Raw genomic sequence first — 23,124 nt, forward strand, 5'->3', positions numbered from 1 at the left:
TCCTCTCCCAGCTCCTGCCCCTCCTCAGAGAACCACCACAGTGTACTAAAGAAGTGCATAGAGGGCTCCAGAGTAGTGAGCAAAGGGCAGCTGAGTGGGTCAAGGTGGCAGGAAGTGTCCAGCGGTATGCTCTAGCTCACTGGAAATTAGAGGTTTTTAATTTGCAAAGGAATTTATTAAAGAATGGGTTGTCTGGGTGGCTCAGTTGGTTAAGTGTCGGATTCTTTATGTCAGCTCAGATCATGATCTCAGGGTTGTGAGATTAAGCCCCACATTGGGCTCAGCACTGGGCATGGAGCCTGGTTAAGATTCTCTCTCTCTCCCCCCTCCTTCTCCAAATAAAAAAGTACTTCTAGAAAAATTATAATGGAAGTTATTCTTCATCACAGGTGATTTTAACCCATTTGCAGTTACCGTTATTATTGATAGGCAATTATTTATTTATGCCTTTGTTTACTTTCTATTTACCTTTTTTCTGCACCTTTCATCTTTCCTGATCACTGTTGGATTTATTAAGTTTCTTTTTTTTTAAAGATTTTATTTATTTATTCATGAGAGACACAGAGAGAAAGAGAGAGAGGCAGACACAGGCAGAGGAAGAAGCAGGCTCCATGCAGGGAGCCAGACGTGGGACTCGATCCTGGGTCTCCAGGATCACGCCTTGGGCTGATGGCAGGTGCTAAATTGCCGAGCCACCTGGGCTGCCCTTAAGTTTTCATGATTCCTCTTTTCAGATACAGAAGTCACACATTCTATTTCTAGTTACCCTTAAAGATTTTTACATCTTAGAGGACCTAAAGGTTCTCCTTATCTTTTCCTAGAACATGAAGACTCTTAAACTCAGACTTTCCTTTTCCACTTTTTCTGTTTTCTTCATTAGATTTTTTTTATATTTGACTCTTAAAAATTAGCATGTGTGATATAACCAGAAAAATGAACAGTTTCATTGGGGGAGAAATGCCAATCCACCATCTATGTATAAATAAAGGAGAGAGAAGGCATTTTTGAGTGTTCTCTTTATAGAATGAACAAAGGAAAATCTTAAGGTATGACAAACTCTTAGAGGTGGGAAAAATCAAGGGATTTCTGAACTAAATTGTGTGTGGCTGTTTCAGCCAGAGAGCACAAGTAGACTAGGGAGTTCTGGGAATCTGAGATGTTTGGATAGATCCAAGCATAGTTTTGGTCTTCTTGCCAAAATCTTGTACAGCCTAAGACAATGAGATCAGCGACAAACGCTTTCCAGCAAGCCATTTATATTTGCCCAGTATTGGAAATAATTTTATCTTCTACTGTATTGTTACTTCCATGTAAAAGAGGGAGCAAAGTAATTTATGTAACCCAGATTATGGTACCCTGATATATTACAATCAAAACTCCCTTGTTTTATTCTCTTATTTCCAGAACAGATCATTGCACACTTCTTGCCACCTTGACTTACACAACTGCTCTTTCAAGGGGCCTCACATCATGCTGGCAACAGTAGAGCTCCCTGCTTCCTCCCTCCCCGTAGCCTTAAGTAGTTTAAATTTCTCAGATGAAAGGCACAGGCTTGGGGAAGGGAGATAGGATGGAATGGTAAAACTAAGTAGGGCAAAATGAGGATTTCATATAGAAAACGAGAAAATAGTTGAGCCAAGAAAAAGGCAAGTCCTGTGACTATAAATACCTAAAGAATTTCCTGCATAGCTGTCAAACTGATGCTGAAGACAATTCCAAAAGAAATAAGTTCCAAATTTTTTAGAACTGCAAGAGTGAAATCAGCATGTGGCCTCTTGAAATACTCAGGGTGTTGAAGAAAGAAGATATTCAAGGACACTTGCTAAAGATGGCAAAGCAGACTTTATTCAGGACCACTGCAATAGGTATAAGGACCACTGTAATGGGATTTTATTTTTTAAGAGATTTTATTTATTTATTCATGAGAGACAGAGAGGCAGAGGCAGAGACAGAGGGAGAGGAGGAAGCAGGTTCCTCACGGAGCAGGGAGCCCGATGTGGGATTCGATCCCAAGACCCCAGGATCACACCCTGAGCAAAAGGCAGATGCTTGACCAACTGAGCCACCCAGGTGCCCCTGGAATGGAATTCTAGTCGGGTGGAGAGATTGGGCTCAACTGTGAATACAATTATGGGCAAATGGGAATTTACGACAAAGGAGTAGAGGCGAGGGTGATCAATGGATGGAAAATTACTAAGAGAAAACATCAGAGGTAGGGAGGATTCCGGCTAAATCGATCTAACAGGAGTGGGTATGTATATATGTACGTATTTATTTATTAGAGAACACGTCTGCATGATATATATCTATATCTATCTATCTATCTATCGAGAGAGAGAGAGAGAGCACATGAGCAGGGGTAGAGAGAGAAGCAAACTCCTCACTGAGGATCCCTGAGTTGATCTCAGGACCCTGAGATCATGACCTGAGCCGAAGGCAGATATTTAACAGATATTAACTGACTGAGCCATCCAGGTGCCCCTTGACCTAACAGGAGTCTTGCTGAAGAAAGGCCAGGCGATCAAACATCACCTGATGGACTGTAAAGGGTAAGGAACCTGATCAGATATCTAGGGTAGGGAATTCTGGTTAAACTGACTTAGCAAGATTCTTGCTAAAACTAGATTTTACAAGGGAGTGCACAGAAGAGAAGGCCTAGAAAGTTCAGAAGCCTAACTAAAGTTGGGCCAAGCATAGAATTTTTGCCTCAGACAGGATTTAATTCAGTTCCTTGAGTTCCATTATGCTTCTTCCAAAAAGTACTTTCACTCATTTTTAATCATTACTCAACATTACTCTTCAAGAAAAAATGGCTAATGAAAGAAAAACATGCAACAGAGTTGTAACTCAGCTTAAACTTGAAAAGTCTTGATTTCCAAATTTAGGTTCAGGTTGTTTTGTCACCACTCAAGAAAAGGCATAAGGGTTTTTGACATTATCAAAGAATACTGCAGACAGCATTAAAAACTCTAGCTTAAATAATGGCTGGTTCATCCTTTTAAGGGAATAAGTGTAACTTGCATAATTCACATTCCAATGAAGTTGCTTAACAGAGAAACTTGCTCTTTTCAACTTGATTAATGCTGCCTATGCTGTCACAAGGACAATTCCAGACACCCCTAAGAGCTAAACCTTTATCAATTTCTTACAAGAAAACAAAAACATACCCAAAACCTCACTCCCCCAAAGTTGCAAAGTATCATGACACCCAACTCTACTAAAATCAAATACAGATGGTACCCCTGTTAAACACCACTTGAGCTAAGCTTACATTTTATGTAGATACACCAAAGAAACGAACAGGAATATCTGAAGTGCAAATGTTTTATTTACAAACTTATTTAAATACTTATTCTCCTCAACTGAATACTTATCGTAATCCAGAATACAACTGCTTTTCCCTCTCATTTGGTGTCTTAAGTTGTTTGTTTTGCTGTTTACATACATAGGAAAATATCTTTTAACAAGTTTTATAATTGAAGAGGGGACTGAGATGCTGTAACACTGCCTTGCCCATTAAAAGTGCCAGCAAATGGATAGAGTTACTGAAATTAATATTTCATATTAAACCACATTATGTCACTAGCATGTTGTTAGGATTGGAAGAAAAAAACATGTACTTCACCCGATTGATATAATTTAATGTAATACATAAACATTTTATACTCACACTTGTATAATTCCATAATGTTATAAAAATAAAAGAGATGATAAATGCAGTTTTCACAGATTCCTTGATGCTTACTAAGCTCTATGCTCTATTATTTACAAATAGATGTTTTCTGTGATCTTTTTCTGTAAAAACCTTATTATCACTTCCAGAACATGATTGACATTATTTTCTATGGAAATCTAGTCTTCCAACTCCATTCAAATTGGTGGATTTCTCACCATGAAATCTGTTTAATAAGACTTAATCTAATATTTAAGGCTTTATCATATTTACAACATAAATATCATGTATGAATTTTCTGATGTACAATAAGATTTGACTTCTGGGAAAATGCTTTCCCACATCTATTACATTCGTAGGGCTTTTCTCCTGTATGAGTTATCTGATGTCTAAGGAGATGTGACTTCTTGATGAAGGCTTTTCCACATTCAATACACCCATATGGTTTCTCTCCTGTATGAATTCTTTGATGTGTAACAAGCACAGATGTGTTACCAAAGGCTTTGCCACATACAATACATCGGTAGGGTTTCTCTCCTGTGTGAAATCTAGAATGTTTATAAAGGGATGAGCTATACCTGAAGGTTTTCCCACATTCCTTACATTTAAATGAGTTCTCAAGTGTATGAGATTTCACATGTTGGGTAAAGGAGGAGTTCCAGGTGAATGACTTCCCGCACTCATGGCATTCATAAGGTTTCTCTCCAGTGTGAAGTCTCTGGTGGACCACCAGTTGTGCTTTATGCGTAAACGCTTTCCCACAATCGTTGCACACAAAGGGTCTCTCTCCATTATGGATTTTCTGATGAGTTGCAAGGTGAGCCTTCCTGCTATAGGCTTTCCCACAGTCACTGCATTCAAAGGGTTTTTTTCTTGTATGATTTTTTTCATGTCTAATGAAATGAAACTTCTTTTTGAAGGCTTTCCCACATTCGGTGCATTCATATGAGTTTTCTCCAGTATAACATCCATTATAATTAAGCAAGTCTAAAGTAGGTTGCAAACTCTTCCCATATGACTTACATTTATATGATTTTTTCCTTGTAGGATTAAGACTTGTGCTCATGTTATAATCATGGAGCCCTTCCATAGTCAGAATTTTATTGAATGTGAACAAAACTGAATTCAAAAAATTGTCTTTCTTTTCCTGGTGCTTTTCTGATTCATCAACAAGCAGGTAATCAGCTTCTAAAAGGGAGTACAACAAAACATGCCTAGTTACTTTTTTCTATAACAATCATAGAAACAAACATTATTTCAAATCTAGTATCTGATTCTGAAACAAACCCTGTATTTGCTTTGCTCCTGAGCTTTAAGAATAAAACTGCCAAAGAGGAAGTAGGATCAGATGATAGACAATAATGAGAATAGATGACCTATGGAAAGATAATGAAATAGACACAAGTCACAGTGAATAGGGCACAAGCATCGATACACAGTTATCTCACAGGAAGAGATAGATCTCCCACTGTGGAGATCTGACCAATGGATGAGGTGACGAGGAAGGAGAGACTAGGGAGCTAAGTGAAAATAGCAGAGGAAAAATTAGATCTGGAGATGGCAGATCTAGAGTCCTCACCACTTCAGTCCTAGATTACCCTGGTGGGACAGCTCCCCATGTCCCTCATTCATCTTTTTTTCCTCTTAATCACCTGGCACAATGGCAGTTACCTTCAGGAACATTCTAACATCTCTAGTCCTCTAACTCCAACCAAATCACAGACATGCCTTCAGACAAGGCTCCAACTCTCCAACAGCTGAGATTCAGGTCATGATCTCAGGGTCCTGAGATAGAGCCCTGCATGAGGCTCTGCATCTGCATGGGGATTGGATTCTCTCTGTCCCTACCCCCTGCCACAATTTCTCTTTCTCTCTCAAATAAATAAATAAATCTTTAAAAAAAGACCAGACCTAAATTCCTTTTGCATCTATGATCAGTTATTTCTATCACTTGACATGACTTTGTCCTGAAAATCACCTACTTTTTATAACCTCTTTCAATCTCCCAGATAGAACAGTCTCCAGAACCCTGCTTTGCCCATGCCACCACATGCTTCAAATCAACATTTCCCATTTTGTTCTCCACACTTAATGACTTCTATTAACTCTGGAGACCTGAAACACAAAACTTCTAGTTTTTAGCAACTTTGCCTTTATATGTTTTGTAGTCAAGAAGGTCAGTTCTGATTGTTACCATGATGCCGCAACTTGTGCAATGTAACATCATCACGGCCAAACTCAAATCCCTACAATGCTAAGTCCACTAATATAGTAACATTAGGGAAATTGGGGAGAAGAGGGTTTTTCACTATTTCTGAGATCAGATTCCCTTCCATTAAGGGGGAATATTCGTGTAACACTTGAGACTCTTAGCTTATTCCTTATTTCTCAAATCCATACAACATAACTACCTTACAAGAACCAGATGTCTGGAAAAGATCTGTGAACACACCAAGGAAGGAAGAAGAATGGGGATTTCACAAATTAAAAGAACAAAGCAGGGATCCCTGGGTGGCGCAGCGGTTTGGCGCCTGCCTTTGGCCCAGGGCGCGATCCTGGAGACCCGGGATCGAATCCCACGTCGGGCTCCCGGTGCATGGAGCCTGCTTCTCCCTCTGCCTGTGTCTCTGCCTCTCTCTCTCTCTCTCTCTCTCTGTGTGACTATCATAAATAAAAAAAAAAAAAAAAAAAAAGAACAAAGCAAGGACCTACATGGAACAGGAGGTGCAGGGAGCCAGGGCACAGGGGAGAGGGATATCCCTCCATACAAGAGCTGGCAAAGAGAAAGAGCAGCTAGCTATGTGGGCAGAGTGACAGCGAAGGTGTCATCTGAGGATCTGATGATATTATGTCAAGTGCACCCAGTCACTTCCAAAGGTGTGGGGCTTTTAAGAGGTGCTTCCTGAAAGAGTTGCTTTAAAGGTACCTTGTCCCTCACACTGATCAACTGGAATCTCAATTCCAAGGATTCTCATCTGCCTGGTTTTCTTTCACTCACCTGGATAGTGCCAACGTGGCTTCTCTCCCTCTGCCATCCATGGCTCTTGTCCTTGCACTGCCTTAAAGATCACTTTTGTTTTGGTAACTGGGTCCCCTGTTCATGAGAAACAACACAGAACTGGAGACAAAGTGCTAGAGACAAACGACTACCTCACAATTCAGGTCTGCCTCCTTGAGTCTCAGGGCCTGGAAAGAATGACAAACAGACTTTAGAACAGAAAAGACCTCCATTTGGGAGGTAGAAGCATAAACACACTATCTGTTTATGCATGATCTCAAAGGGGATTAAGAATCTGTGACCACTAACATTCAGGGCTGAATTTAGGAATGCTTCAGAATGTCCACAGCTTCCACAAATCCTAAAGGAAGGGCACTTATGAGTATATTCTTAGTTACACTAAAGAGTTACCACCCACTGTCCTTACCCACTGAGATGAGGTTTCTAAAGTTCTCCAGCATCACATCCCAATACAAGGTTCTCTGATCACAGTCAAGCAGCTGCCATTCGTCTGGGGTGAATTCCACAGCCACATCCTGGAATGTCACTGATCCCTGTAACAGCATATTGATCTTCAAACTACAGTGTGCATAATTCGGGGACTTGCAAGAGAATCATGGCAGCCTCTTATTATCATATTTATTGTTGAGTTTTTAAAAAGTTATATATGATAAGTTTTATATGCTTGACTCAGAAATAGACTTTGTGATAGAAACAAAAATGACAAAAAAAAAAGAAAGAAACAAAAATGACATTAAAAATATTCACTAGTGTCAGGACAATTCAACTGGGTAAAGAATAGTCTCTTTTTAAAAAAAAAAAAAAAGATTTTATTTATTCATTCACGAGAGACAGAGAGAAAGTGAGAGATAGAGGGAGGCAGAGACACAGGCAGAGGGAGAAGCAGGCTCCATACAGGGAGCCTGATGTGGGACTCGATCCCGGTACTCCAGGATCATGCCCTGCACTGAAGGCAGGCGCTAAACCACTGAGCCACCCAGAGATCCCCAAGAATAGTCTTTTTAACAAATGGTGTTGGGTCAGCTAAGTAGCCACATGCAAAAGAATGAAACTGGATCCTCTTCACACATACAAACACCTCATATTATATGTGAAAATAAACTGAAGGTGGATCAGAGACCTATATGCAAGAGCTAAAACTATAAAATTATTCGAAGAATACACAGGAGTACATCTTTCTGATCTTGGATTAGGCAGTGGTTTCTTAGACATGACAGGAAGTATAAGTGACTAAAGAAAAAACAGATAAAATGGAAATCATCAAATTTAAACTTTGTGCTTCAAAGGACATCATCAAGAAAGTGAAAAGACAACCCACAGAATGGGATAAAATATGTTCACATCATAAACCATGAGAGGAGACTTGTATCTAGAATATTTAAAAAAAATTCTTTTTTTTAACTAACTTGAATTTATTTTTTTAATTTTTTTATTTTTTTTAAATTTTTTTTATTGGATTTCAATTTGCCAACATATAGCATAACACCCAGTGCTCATCCCATCAAGTGCCCCCCAGTCACCTCCACCCCCTTCCCACCTCCCTTTCCACCACCCCTTGTTCGTTTCCCAGAGGTAGTTAGGAGTCTCTCATGTTCTGTCTCCCTTTCTGATATTTCCCACTCATTAAAAAAAAAAAAATTCTTACAACATAACAATATAAAGATAACTCAACTTAAAAATGGGCAAAATATTTGAACAGACTTTCTCCAAAGACACACATGGTCCATAAGCACGTATAAAGATGCTCAACATTATTAGTAAACACAAATCAAAACTACAATGAGATATCACTTCACACCCACTAGGATGGTTAAAATCAAAGATGGACGATGACATGTGGTGATAAGGATGTGGAGAAACTGGAACTCTCATACATTGGTAATGGGGTTGTAAAATGGTGCAACTATGGAATACGGTTTTAGAGTTGTTCAAAATGTAAACTACTGAGCTACCATATGACCCAGAATTCCTCCTAAGTATACACCTAAGAAAGCTGAAAATATATGTCCACATAAAAACTTGTACACAAATGTTCACAGAGAAATATTCATAACAGCCAAAAGTGAAAACAATATGAGTATCCATAACTGATGAATAGATGGTAAACCAAATGAGGTATATCCATATAATGCAATATCATTTGGGATACATATACATCGATGACCCTTGAAAATATTGTGCTAGGTTAAAGAAGATGGTCAAAAAAGATCACATGTTGGGACACCTGGGTGATCTCTGCCTTTGGCTCAGGGCGTGATCCCGGAGTTCCAGGATCAAGCCCCACATCAGACTTCCTGCATGGAGCCTGCTTCTCCCTCTGCCTATGTCTCTGCGTCTCTCTCTCTCTCTGTCTCTCATGAATAAATAAAATCTTTAAAAATATCTAATTTATATAAAAAAAGATCACATATTATATTGTCCTAGTTACATTAAATGTTCAGAAAAGGCAAATCCATAGAAATAGAAAACAAACTAGTGCTGAGAGATGAAAGAAACAAGGAATGACTGCTAGTATGGCGTTTCTTTTGAGGGTAATGAAAATATTCTAAAGTTAGATGGTAGAGATGGTTTTACAATTTGTGAGTAGACTAAAAACCACTGAGCTGTATATACTTTAATGGGTCAGTCTGTACTATTTTAATTATGTCTCACTAAAATTATTTAAAATATTACTTATTTGTCCTTCATTCATTTACTCATAAAATGTTTAATAAGGACTTATCAGACATTGCACTGGTGATACAAAAAAAAAGAAAGGTATTACTGGTCTCAGAGATCTTACAATCTGTAAAACACTACAAAGTAAATATGTAAGTTAGAAGGGCTATAAGGTTAACATGTCAGACTCATATGACCATAACAAAATAGAAAATGGCTTTTTTTAACATGATAAAAATATATCCTCTCAACCATAAAGCCAAAATCATATTTAACTAACTTAAGCTGAAATTAAAAAGGCATGTAACTACATGTCTATCATGGAGATAGTTAAAACCATATAGAACAGGGGTCAGCAAACTACAATCCATGCACTGACCTGCTGTTTTTGTACATAAAATGTTACTGGAACATTTACACCCATTCATTTACTTCAACTCCAAAGTCAGAGTTGCATAGTTGCCACAGAGGCAGTATGGCCTTCAAGCCTAAAATATTTACTATCTGGCCCTTTAAAAAGTTAGAAGACTAGTTAGGGTTTGTCCTATGAATGCATAGATAGTTCAGTATTAAGAAATGTATTAGAAATTCTCTAAAATTGCTATATTAAAGAAGACAAAAATATATTATTTTATCAATAGGCATTTTGAAACATTTATGAGGCAAAAAGTTCCCAATTTATGAAAACAATCTTAAGAAGCAAAAGTCTTTAACTTGATTAAAAACAACAACAACAAAAAAAAAACAAAACAAAACCCAACTATCTACCGAAATACAAGAGGAAACAATGAAACACTGGAACTATTCCCATTAAAATTGGAACAAAAAAGATATTGGCTAGTAATTACACCTGAAAATTATAGTTCCTAGAAGTCCTGTCCATTGCAATAAGACAAGATAAAAAATTGAAGACATATATATTGAGCAGTAAGAAACAAAACTCCATTTGAAGAGTATATGACTGTCTATCTAGAAAATCTAAGAACCAATTAAAAACATCTTGGACTTAATAAGAGTTCTGTAAGTTGACAAAAAATCAAATAGATAAATACATATTTTCCTATACACCAAAATAGCCGATTAGAAAATATAATGAAAAAAGATTCATCCCATTCTCAACAGCGACTTAAACCGAAAGTAAATTTTACAAGAAATGTACAGAAATTATAATAATAAACCTATAAAAATGTAAAGAAGGGCTTGTATGAAAGATGGAAGATTTTCAATACATTATTGAAAACTCATGAATTCTCTAAAAATTAATGTAAAAGTATACTGCAATCACAATTATAACACCTAATATACCCCATTTATAGAGACTGACAAGCTGATTCTAAAATTCACACGGAAGACAAGATCTCGAGCATACCAGGAGATGCTGGAAAAGGTACAAAGTTTACATATGGGTCCAGAAGAATATAAGAAAGGCTATGTACTTGAACTTACAAATTAAGTTCAAATAATGCTGCTTGTTGGCACTATGTTCTCTGCTTACTCTGGGAAACACTTTAAGGAAGTCAAAGGAAATCTGATGTTAAATTTATCACAGGGTTGTTGCTGTGAATGTTATTTTTAATATTATCTCTATGAACACCCATTTTAAGATATATTTTTCAAAGAATTGAATCAGGAATATCTTTACTTATCTGAGGAATTGTTTTTGCTTCATCTTCACAGATAATACCAATACTTTGAAGTGGCTATCAATTTCCTGTGATTGCTATAAAGACTGGGTCCACATATGCAACTCAAATCTATTCCAACTATGTGCAGCCCCTGTGACCTGGATATCAACTTATCAACTTTCCAAATTTTCTAATGGACATGATCTATTCAATCCACATTTTCTCCTGTCTTTACATTTCCTTTTTATATAGATTTTTGTGGGATTTAAATGACTAAATAAATGGATACCTTACCTGGAAGCTGATCATTTTCTGCAGCTCTTACACAGAAATCTATGAAAGTAAAAATGGGAAAAAGAATAGAAAGGCATGAAAAACTAGAAAGAATGTAGGAAACAAGCACTATCAGAAAAGAAGGACTCACATTGCAGTTTCAGTAAATGCCACCTAGTGGGAGAATGAGGATTCTAGGCGATGTCAGAAAAGTCCATATTTTATAAGCACCAAATTTGACTGGTGATTCTGTTATGAATATATTAAGGTAGGATAAGTGTAGTACATTTCAGTCCTGCTGATCTAACAGCGAGCAGTTAATCTCTGAACCAGGGACATTTTTTTCCTCCCAAAAATTTATCCTAAGAAAATAATAACAAATGAGTTAAAAGACTAACTAAAAGCCTGGTCTCTGAAACTCAGTAGTTCTGGAAATCTCTGCTCTGAAGCTGGGATAAGAAAGCTCAAGTTAGGTTGGGTTTTCTTGAGAAGGCTGGACCAGGATTTTTTTTTAAGCTGGAGCATGTTCAGTTTAAACTCTAAACCTGTCCCCTCCCTGGAAATTCACCGTCTCCTAAGAGAGCAGTATTGGTTTTTAGAAATTCCAACCAGTAAAACTGGGGCATAGAAAGACTAAAATATGCAAAAGGGACTCCCAACTTTATTTACAGTGTTCACTGGAAGATCTGCAGATTCAAAGAGACTCTTAAAAAAAGAAAAAAGACTACAAATCCAAATTTACTTAGCATTCATTGCTCAAATATTTCAGAAGGAGAATAAACTCAACTCTTTTTGCAGGGTGCTATTTTGCAAAAAAGAATAAATTTGGAGCAAAGCATAAGGAATACAGTCAATGATACTGTAATAGTGAAATAAGGGGGGGTACAGATGGTAAGTACACTTGTGGTGAACATAGCATAATGTATAAACTTGTCAAATCAGGGGATCCCTGGGTGGCGCAGCGGTTTGGCACCTGCCTTTGGCCCAGGGCGCGATCCTGGAGACCCGGGATCGAATCCCATGTCGGGCTCCCGGTGCATGGAGCCTGCTTCTCCCTCTGCCTGTGTCTCTGCCTCTCTCTCTCTCTCTCTCTCTCTGTGTGACTATCATAAATAAATAAAAATAAAAAAAAAACTTGTCAAATCAGTAAGTTGTACACCTGAAACTAATGTACCATTGTGTGTTAACTATGCTCAAAAAAAAAAAAATCTGGTGAGAACTCATCTGGGTCTGAATCTCAGCTCTTCCATTTACTAAGCCTTCAGTATAAAGCAAGTACTTTAAGCTCTCTCAGCTTCAGTTAATTCATATGCAAAATAGAGAGAACACTTCAGATTATTGTTGTGAAGATACACAAATAGCAGTTTCACTAGAAAAGCTTTCTTCCTAGATCCCTTTGAATGGTTTAATACTACCTTTTGCAAGCTCTGGTAGGGCCAACGATGTTCTTGCAACCAGAAAAGGTAACAACAGCCTGATGCACAGGTTCCTACACAGTGACCTCTACCCACAGGAGCAGGAACGCAAACTGAGTCTGTCCCAGCCCGCCCGGAATCTGGGAATCCAATGAGTGGCAGTCAGACCCTCCTCTTGCTTTCTCTGAAGTACTCCAGAATTGCACAGGACCCACACGCCCAAACACCAAATCGCCGCACGTGGGGGTTGAGAAGTTTTGTCTTCGGCTGGGTAAGCCAATAAACCGGTCTCTGTCTTTCTCCCCGCCCTTCCCGTCCGTCCCCAGGCTTCGCAGAGTCATACCTGCCAGCCTTTCACCGCCAGGCTCCCAGCTTGGCTTCTAAGAGATCAGGTTTACAGACATCTCCTAGAGACTCGCGGCTAGAGCCGCACGCTCCCTTCACTCCGTGCAGCTCGGAAGGTTACGGAATACCGGCTGCCGCCCCACTGCGCATGCGCGGAAGTAAGTGACGCCCAGGTTCCCAGGTCCCTCCGCGGTGCAGGCTAGTCATAGAGGACTACATTTCCCATAAGGCCTGTGAGCTCGTTTCCGGAATGCGTCAGAGCATCTGCCTCTTAGGGAGGAGATTCCTGGGTTGGTATCTCTGGGGCTTCCCTGAGAACCATGCTTATTTGTAAAAGGGAGGTGTATATAGGATTTTAGTTTAAAAATTTAAAAGACATCAGAATTTTTAAAAACAAGAAAATCTAAATCAATGGTGTAAAATAATAATCTACCCTTAGTTCAGTTTCTTCTAGCAATGCTCCAGTTTAGGTCCCAACGAAGGAGATAAAGAGGACCCAAGAAAGATGACTGAGAGAGGATAATGTGTGAGACAGACTTAAAAGTAGAAGAGTTTGGATATGCAAAATCGAGGGAAGAAAATGTTTCAAGTTGTGGAGAGTGATCCACTGGGTTAAATGCTATTGATGAATCAAGTAGGATGATAACTAAGACTTGACCATTGGGTTTAGCATGGTGGAGACTGTTAAAACATGCCGTTTTGGTGTAGTGGTAGAAGTTTGATTAAATCTGATAAGGATTTTATAAGAGTTGGATAAAAGAATGGGAGAAAGTGTACAAAGCAAATATAGAAAGTACTTGTAAGATGTTTGGCTTTATTTTTTTTTAATTTTTTAATTTTAGATGTTTGGCTTTTTAAAGATAGCTGTCGTTGCATATGGATTTTGGGTCCAGAATTTTTTTTTAAGCTGGAAGAAATTATATTATGTATGCTAACTGAAATGATAGAGGAGGAAATTGACAATACAGGAGACATGAGACGATTGCAGGAAGAAAGTCCTTCAGGAGAAAGGGGGTGGAATCCAGTACACAACAGAAGGATAAGTTGTAAGTATGGACCACTCATGGATTGAAATAAAAAGAGAGGCAGAATTTATAGGTTACAGACACAGAGAGGCATACAGATTTGTTAATAGGAGAATGAGGATGTCCTTTTCTGAGTGCTTCTGTTTTCTTAGTGAAATAGGAAGCTGAAAAATGAAGATAGGGAAGGTATTGGACGTTTGAGAAAAGAAATACTCTATTACATTGATTCTAATACACTTTTCATGTTTTAACATATGTGAAATTGCTGTCTTACAAATGTTGCCATGCCATAGTTTAACTGGAGCATTTTTTTTCTTTTTTAGAGTATATGAAATATTTATGTACCTTATAATCAATGGCATCTGAGATTCTAATGTTAGTTATTTAGGAATGTGGGAGCATGAGTAGATTAAGGAAATATAGGGGATCCCTGGGTGGCTCAGCGGTTTAGCGCCTGCCTTTGGCCCAGGGCTCGATCCTGGAGTCCCGGGATGGAGTCCCGTGTTGGGCTCCGGGCATGGAGCCTGCTTCTCCCTCCTCCTGTGTCTCTGCCTCTCTCTCTCTCTATGTCTATAATCAATCAATCAATCAATCAATCTTTAAAAAAAAATAAGGAAATATAGTACTGTTGCTTGGTAGCAGTAACAGCCCACTTGATATAGTTAGCCATTGACTTGCATTTTCAGTGTCATAAAAACATATTTTTATATATCATTTTTTAAAAAAACATCTTTGCTTGGGGCGCCTGGGTGGCTCAGTCAGTTAAGCATCTGGCTCTTAATCTCTTCTCAGGGGGATTCCTGGGTGGCGCAGCGGTTTGGCGCCTGCCTTTGGCCCAGGGCGCGATCCTGGAGACCCAGGATCGAATCCCACATCGGGCTTCCGGTGCATGGAGCCTGCTTCTCTCTCTGCCCCTCTCTCTCTCTCTCTGTGACTATCATAAATAAATAAAAATTAAAAAAATTTAATCTCTTCTCAGGTCTCGATGTCAGGGTCATGAGTTCAAGCCCTGTGCTGGGCGAGCATGAAGTCTACTTAAAAAAAAAAAAAATCCGTTTTTGATCTGTAGCCCACTTGAGCAATTGCACCATTTCCTAACTTTCCTTCATAGAAAAATTTTCCTAAGGAGTTGCTTCTTGTTGTTCACATTTTTTCCCAATTCTCTCAGCAGTTCACTCTAATGGCTTCTTGACTCTCCTCTCCTGAAACTGATCTTGTAAAGTTACCAATGAAATTCCAATTCTGTCCTCATATTAGACTTCAACAGCATTCAACACTATTAAAACACTTCCTTATCTTGGTTTCTATAACATGTCAAAAAAGCTAGTTTCTCTCATTTCACTAAGAATACTTCTGTATTTCCTGTACTAAAACTCTTCCTTTGTTCCTCCTCCAAATGTTTGAATACTCAAGGGTTTGACCTTGGGACTTTTTCTGAAATTTTCCCCTAAATGATCTCATTTGATCCCATGATCTTTAACGCCATTTATGTAATGATGACTGAAAAATCTGTATTCTCCAGCTTTCATTTCTCCCCTGAATAGCAGACCCCTAATTCCTTATGCCTACCTGAAACTTCCCCTTAAATATCTAAGAGTCACCTCTAACTTCACATCTCCAAACCAACTGATTCCTGCTCCCTCCATCTATCCCCCACTCTAGCACTTCTAGTTCAATACATATACCATCACCACTTCATTATTTAAGTAAAAATTTAGGAGCCATCCTTGAGTTCTCTTAATTCTTTTTCCTTTCTTTCTTTCATTGTATATATGTTCTAGGAAAGCATATATTTTTGTTTTGCGATATTGTGACTTATAAGAAGAAATATATATTCAATTTTCATCCTTGTTTCTGATGCAGAGCTCCTAAAATTCTTGGAATTTCCTAAGTGATAATGGTGTCTTTTCTTGTATTAATGAAGTGACTTTTGGACTGTACCTAAGGATGGGTGGCTGGCTGGCTGCCAGGAGAACCAACCATATGATTAGAGGGTGGGAGGTCAGTTCCAACTCCCTGACTCCTGGGGAGGGGAATGAGGCTGGTGGTTGAATTAACTGCCAAAGACCAATAACTTAATCAATCATGCCTATGTAATGAAGCCTCAAGAGACTTTCTGGGTTGGTGAACACATGGGGGACAGAGAGAGTAATGACCCAGAAAGGTCATGGAAGCTCGGCACACTTTCCCCATACTTTGCCCTGTGCATCTCTTCCATGGACTCTTCCTGAGTTATATATCCTTTTCTAATAAACTGTAATCTAGAGAATAAAGTGTTTCTCCAAGTTCTATAAGCTACCTAGCAAATTGGTCAAACCCAAGGAGGAGTTGTTGGAAGCTCTAATATATAGCCAGTGGGTTAAAAGCATAGGTGAAAATCTGGACTTGTGACTGGCATCTGAGGTTGGGAGAGAGAGCCAGACTTGTAAGACTGATTCCTTAATCTGTGGGATCTGACACTATCACCAGGTGGTGTCAGAAAATTGTTTGGTGGTGGGGAAAAACCCACAGATTGGAATTGGTATAAGTAGAATTTTAGTTTTGTTCATGACTGTATCTCCAGAACCTGGAACATAATAGGTGCCAAATAAATATTTGCAATTCCAAATAAATGTGTAATTGTCTATAGTTTTATTTCCATAAATGTGTCATGGAATTTGTCATTTGTTTCCCATATCTATGGGTCTGTTTCTGTTTTATTTGTTCATTTGTTTTGTTTTTCAGATTCCATATGTAAGTGAAATCATACGGTATTTATCTTTCTCTGATTTCAGTTAGCATAATATTGTCTAGGTCCATTCACGTTGTCACAAATGGCAAGATTCCATTCTTTTTTATGACTAATATTCCATTTTCCATTTTGTGTGAGTGTATTTGTGTGTATGTCTGTACACACACACATTTTCTTTATCCCATTCATTTGTTGATGGCCACTTAGATTGCTACTGTATTCGACTATTGTAAATAATGCTGCAATGAATGTAAGAGTGCATGTATCTCTTCAAATTGGTGTTTCTGTTTTGGTTTTTGAGTTTTGTTTTGGATAAACACCCAGATATGGTATTGCTGGATCACATGGTAGTTCTAGTCTTAATTTTTGGGAGGAATCTCCATACTGTTTTCTGTTGTGGCTGCATCACTTTACATTCCCACCAACGGTGTATAAAGGTTACCTTTTCTCTGCATCCTTGCCAACACATTATTTCTTCTTTAAACATTTTTTTAAATAATATCCAATCCAACAGGTGTGAGGTGATCTCATTGTGGGTTTTTTTTTTTTCATTGTGGTTTTGATTTGCATTTACCTGATGATTAGTGATGTTGAGGATCTATTCATGTACTTGTTGACCTGAGTTTGGAAGTATTCCTTCCTCTTTAATTTTTTGGAATATCTTGAAAAGAAGAAGTACTAACTTGTCTTTAAATGATAGATTTCGGGATCCCTGGGTGGCGCAGCGGTTTGGCGCCTGCCTTTGGCCCAGGGCGCGATCCTGGAGACCCGGGATCGAATCCCACATCGGGCTCCCTGCATGGAGCCTGCTTCTCCCTCTGCCTGTGTCTCTGCCTCTCTCTCTCTCTCTGTGACTATCATAAATAAAAATTTAAAAAAAATTAAAAAAAATAAATGATAGATTTCACCTATGAAGCTATCTGATCGTAGACTTTTTTTGTGTGGAGGGGTTAAAAATACCGATTCAATTTCATCACTTGTATTAGTCTATTCACATTTTCTATTTCTTCATCAATCAGTTTTAGAAAGCTGTGTGTTCTTAGGAACTTATCCAGTTCTTCTAGGTTTTCCAATTTGTTGGCATATAATTGTTCTTGGTAGTCTCTTATGATCCTTTATATTTCTGTACTGTCAGTTGTAATTTCTTTTTCATTTCTGGTTTTACTTGGGTCCTCTTTTTTTTTTTTTTTCTTGATGAGTCTGCCTAGAGGTTTACCAATCATGTTTATCTTTGCAAGGAATCAGCTTTTCATTTCATTGATCTTTGCCATTTTTTAAATCTTCATTTCATTTATTTCTGTCCTTCCGTCCTTTGTTATACTAACTTGGGGCTTTGTTTATTCTTCTTTTTCTAGTTCCTTTAGGTGTAGTTATTTACTTTGGATTTTTCTTGTTTCTTGAGGTCACCCTGTATCAACATGAACTTCCCTCTTAATTGCTTTTTGCTACATACTATAGATTTAGGAATGCAGTGTCCATTTTCATTTGTCTTAATTTTTATTTCCTTTTTGATTTATTCATTGACTCATTACTTGTTTAGCAGCAGGCGTTTAGTCTCCAAGTGTTTGTATTATTTCCAGTTTTTTCTTGTAATTGAGGTCTGGTTTGATACTATAGTAGTTGCAAAAGATACTTGATAAGATTTCAATTTTCTTGAATTTATTATCTTGTGACCAAACCTGTGATGTATCATAGGGAATGTTCCCTTGAAAAGAATGTGTATTCTGCAGTTTTGAGATGAAGTGTTCAGTATGTACCTATTAAATCCATCTGGCCTAATGTGTTATTTAAGGCCAGTGTTTCCGTATTGATTTTCTGTCTAGATGATCTATCCATTGAGGTAAGTGGGCTGCTAAAGTTCCATATTATTATTGTATTATTACTTTCATTTTTATAGGCTCTCCCTCCTATATGGCCTATGCAATGAATGTGAAGACCTGCACTCTGACTAAAAATCTTGATACATTCTTCACTTTTTCATAGGTCCCAATGTGTGAAAAGATTATTATGATCATCTAGGCTTTTTAAAAGATTTTATTTATTCATGGGGGGTACACAGAGAAAGGGGGCAGAGACACAGGCAGAGGGAGAAGCAGGCTACCTACAGGGATCCTGATGTGGGACTCAATCCCAGGATCCTGGGATCAGGACCTGAGCCAAAGATAGATGTTCAACCACTGAGCCACCCAGGTGCCCCATGATCATCTAAGTTTGGACCAAAGCTCCTGAAACTCCTCTGCAATGCACTTTCTGATGAATGTGAAGACTTGAATCTAACTGAAGGCCTTTCCACAACTACCACATATGTGGACTCTGATGTACATGAAGAAAGATTTGCATTTTGGCTGAAGCTCTTACCATGCACAACACATTTGTTGGGTTCCTCTCTCACCTGCACTCTGATGGATGTGAAGTCTTGAGTTATCACTAAAACCTTTACCTCTCTTCACACATTTAGAGGCCCTTTCTCCTATGTAATCTCTCCAAAGAACTTGAAGACCTGCATTCTACCTGAGGCTCTTGTCACATTCACCATACCTGTAGGGTTTCTAACCATATGGATTCTCTGATGAATATGAACATTTGAGTTAGCACATAAACTTTTCTGCATTCCTCACATTTAAATGGTTTTTTCCTCTTTTCAGGACATGAAGAATGATATTACAACTGAAGCCTTTACCATATATATATATATGGTATATATATATATATATATCATATATATATATCATATATATATATATCACATTTACAGTTTCTCCCGTGTGAATTTTTTCTTTATAGCAAAGATCCATCTCTGTTTGAATCCCCACTATGTCAATCAAACTTATAAGGTTTCTGTATGGTCTTTCTGATGAGCTCGATACTCAGGCTGAAGCATCTACCATACTTGCTATGCTTGGGGGTGGACATGAAAAATAAAATCACTGGACAAAATATTTCAATGGCTACTTGAATAGAAGAGTGGAAACTGAAAGTGCTGGAATCTCAGTTAACTAGACTCCTGGGTAAAAGAAGTCTTAGAATGTAAAGATGGAAAACAAAAAGAGTGAAATATGAAAGAGAAGATAATAGATGTATAAGGCAGGTAAAGGAAATTTTACATATAGCAGGCACACCAGAAGAGAACAGAGGAATACTAAGCAAAGAAATACTTTCTAAGTTGAAGCAGTTGAAGGAAAGCACAAAAATTTTCAGTACTAAAAGAAAATGACAGAGTATAAAATAATGAGAGAAAGTAGGGAGATACAGGAGGTATATATAATAGAAATATATGTAATAGTTTGCAGAAAGAGAAAAATAAAAACAGAGAATAACCTACACAGAAAAGCAATAGTTGAAAACATTTTAAAGAGAATACTTTCTTCCTTACATCTTAGTACATTTCTATAATGAACATGTATTATTTAATCAGAAAAATCTACCATCGAGGCAATTAAAAGACATGCAATAAACTGGCTTTTAAGAATCATTTTAAAAGATTAAAATCTGGGATCCCTGGGTGGCGCAGCGGTTTGGCGCCTGCCTTTGGCCCAGGGCGCGATCCTAGAGACCCAGGATCGAGTCCCACGTCGGGCTCCCGGTGCGTGGAGCCTGCTTCTCTCTCTGCCTCTCTCTCTCTCTCTCTCTCTCTCTCTCTCTCTCTCACTGTGTGCCTATCGTAAATAAATAAAAATTCAAAAAAAAAAAATAAAAGATTAAAATCTTCATTCATAATGTGCAGTAAATAAAAGCAGTCAACTCTTTTTAAAAAAGATTTATTTATTTATTTATTTATTTATTTATTTATTTATTTATTTATTTGTTTATTTATTCAGAGAGAGAGGCAGAGACACAGACAGAGGGAGAAGCAGGCTCCCCGCAGGAAGCCCGACAGGGGACCTGATCCCAGGTCTCCAGGATCACACCCCGGGCTGCAGGCGGCGCTAAACCGCTGCGCCACCAGGGCTGCCCTCAACTCTTTTTTTTTTTTTTTAAGATTTTATTTACTTATTCATGAGAGACAGAGAGAAAGGCAGAGACACAGACAGAGGGAGAAACAGGCTCCCTGTGGGGAGCCCAACACAGACTCGATCCCAGCATGATGGGATCACACCCCAAGCCAAAGGCAGACGCTCAACCACTGAGCCACCCAAGCATCCCTAAGCAGTCAATTCTTAAAGGAAATACAAATTACCAATAAACAACACTCAGCTTCCCAGCTTATCTGAATAGTGGAAACGGTGGTGCAAATTTAGAAAGTGTATCCAACATAATGCCCTTTTCATATTTCGGCCTTATGCTGAATATGTATGGGTGACTGGAACTTGGGCAGCTGTTTTTGGACTATGAAGTAGGAAGATAACCTGTTGATGCTAGAGGAACAAGAGAGAAGGAACCTGGGTCCCTGACACTATGGAGTGCCACTTCAGACCTAGACTATAGGGTTCTTTGTCATAAAATAAGTTTCTATTCTGTTTCACCAGTATTGTTTTTAGCAAATTCTACAGTTGAATCTAGTCCTAATTAAAGTATTCAATCCATTCTCTGGCCCAGGAAGCATTTTTTTTTAAATCAAGGAAGAGCTTTTTTATGATGTCTCTTCATTTATTCACTCACTGAGCAAATATAGAAGAGCTCCATAATTTAGAATTTAGATACCTCTCTCTCTTTCTCTCTCTCTCTCTTTTATGAATAAATAAATAAAATCTTTCTTAAAAAATAAGGATTTGAGAGCTCAGGGTATTACTGAATTACAGAATGATTGAATTAATTCTGACAATATCACTGTCTGAAACCAACTGATTTTTTTCCCTCTTTTTAAAGATTTTTTTAAGGAGAGACACACAGAAAGAGGCAGAGACATAGGCAGAGGGAGAAGCAGGCTCCCCGTGGGGAGCCTGATGCAGGACTCAATCCCAGGACCCTGGGATCATGACCTGAGCCAAGGGCAGACACCACAATGAGCCACCCAGGTGCCCCTCTTTTCAAGCTTTTAGTATAACGGAGATGATGCCAATAGAACCCCAAGCAAGTTGTTTTCTTGAAGACTGTTAATACTATTTATCCTATAAAGTCCAATTTATTTACTATGCCCCCAATTGGATTCCAAACTTCCTACGCCTAGAATAAGATATAGAATAGGAGGTTTAACAACAGCAAAAAATACTTTGCAGTATAATGGTTAAGAGCATAAGCACTGCAGTCAGACATATCTAGGCTAGAGTCTACCACTTTCAAACTGTAGGATCTTGGGCAAATTTTATAACCCTTCAAAACCTTGATTCCCTTATCAGAGATAATAATGGATATACAGATTTAATCATATAAGTACTTAGTACAGTGCCTGGCACATAACACTCATTCAGTAAATGAGAATTATCATTACAAGATTCCCACTGTCCATAAGAAAAGTTTATATGTAGCTCAGAACACCTCCAAAGATAATCTTTTTTTAAGATTTTATTTATTTATTTGTGAGAGACACACAGAGAGGCAGAGACACAAGCAGAGGGAGAAGCAGGCTCCCTGTGGGGAGCCTGATATGGGACTCGATCCCAGGACTCCAGGATCACAACCCGAGCCTAAGGCAGATGCTCAACCACTGAGCCACCCAGGTGCCCCCCTCCAGAAGTAATCTACTGTAACTCCAAAAATGTTCAACTTTTACCAGTTCATGTAGACATGGAGTCACATTAACAATATTCATGTTCTGATGGTTCTTGGTCTTCTAGTTCATACAGAAACCTCTACCCCTACAAACTCTTCTCCCCCTCCATCTACTTATGCAAATTCTCTAGTAGTATCTGCATAAACAAGCTTTTTTCCTTCTGGATAATATCCAAATCATTTTCCACTAGCCTCTTTGGCGATGTTTGCAGTAAGGGCTCCACCACCTTCTAAAATACACTGAGGGGATCCCTGGGTGGCGCAGCAGTTTAGCGCCTGCCTTTGGCCCAGGGCATGATCCTGGAGACCCGGGATCGAATCCCACGTCAGGCTCCTGGTGCATGGGGCCTGCTTCTCCCTCTGCCTGTGTCTCTGCCTCTCTCTCTCTCTGTGTGTGACTATCATAAATAAATAAAAATTTAAAAAAAATAAAAAATAAAAAATAAAAAATAAAAATAAAATACACTGAGATTCCTCTCCACCATCTTTACATTTTTCTTAAAATGTTTTTATTTTTGTTGGTTCTCCCTTTATTAAAAGGGCACTGTACTGTATGTAACTTCAGGGGACTTGTTTTTTTCACTTAGTTTTGTGCTAAGATTCACCCACGTTGTTGCAGTGGCTCATTTCTTTTAGCTGCTGTACATCATCCACACTCTTCTGATAAGCCCTTGGATAGTTTCTAGGTTCTGGTTTTACTACTGTAAAACT

General features: G+C 38.4%; 1 protein-coding gene across 3 annotated transcripts; it reads right to left on the bottom strand.

The window, feature by feature from the left end:
* Positions 1-3,317: 3,317 nt before the first annotated feature.
* LOC129520829 (zinc finger protein 684) lies at positions 3,318-13,167 on the bottom strand. 3 transcript variants are annotated; one of them, XM_055342035.1, is made up of 5 exons: positions 13,007-13,167; positions 11,270-11,308; positions 7,099-7,225; positions 6,672-6,767; positions 3,318-4,861 (listed from the first exon to the last, which is right to left on the bottom strand). In XM_055342035.1, exons 2-5 carry the CDS (start codon positions 11,282-11,284, stop codon positions 3,957-3,959), a joined length of 1,143 nt encoding a protein of 380 aa, XP_055198010.1. In that variant the 5' UTR covers positions 11,285-11,308; positions 13,007-13,167; the 3' UTR covers positions 3,318-3,956. The 3 variants fall into 3 exon arrangements, with proteins under 3 accessions (XP_055198010.1, XP_055198011.1, XP_055198012.1); XM_055342036.1 differs by lacking the exon at positions 13,007-13,167 and adding an exon at positions 12,664-12,976; XM_055342037.1 differs by lacking the exons at positions 11,270-11,308; positions 13,007-13,167 and having other exon boundaries at positions 3,319-4,861; positions 6,672-6,859; positions 7,099-7,231.
* Positions 13,168-23,124: the final 9,957 nt, after the last annotated feature.

Source organism: Nyctereutes procyonoides, unplaced genomic scaffold (assembly GCF_905146905.1).
Source record: "Nyctereutes procyonoides isolate TBG_1078 unplaced genomic scaffold, NYPRO_anot_genome, whole genome shotgun sequence".
Taxonomy (NCBI): domain Eukaryota; kingdom Metazoa; phylum Chordata; class Mammalia; order Carnivora; family Canidae; genus Nyctereutes; species Nyctereutes procyonoides.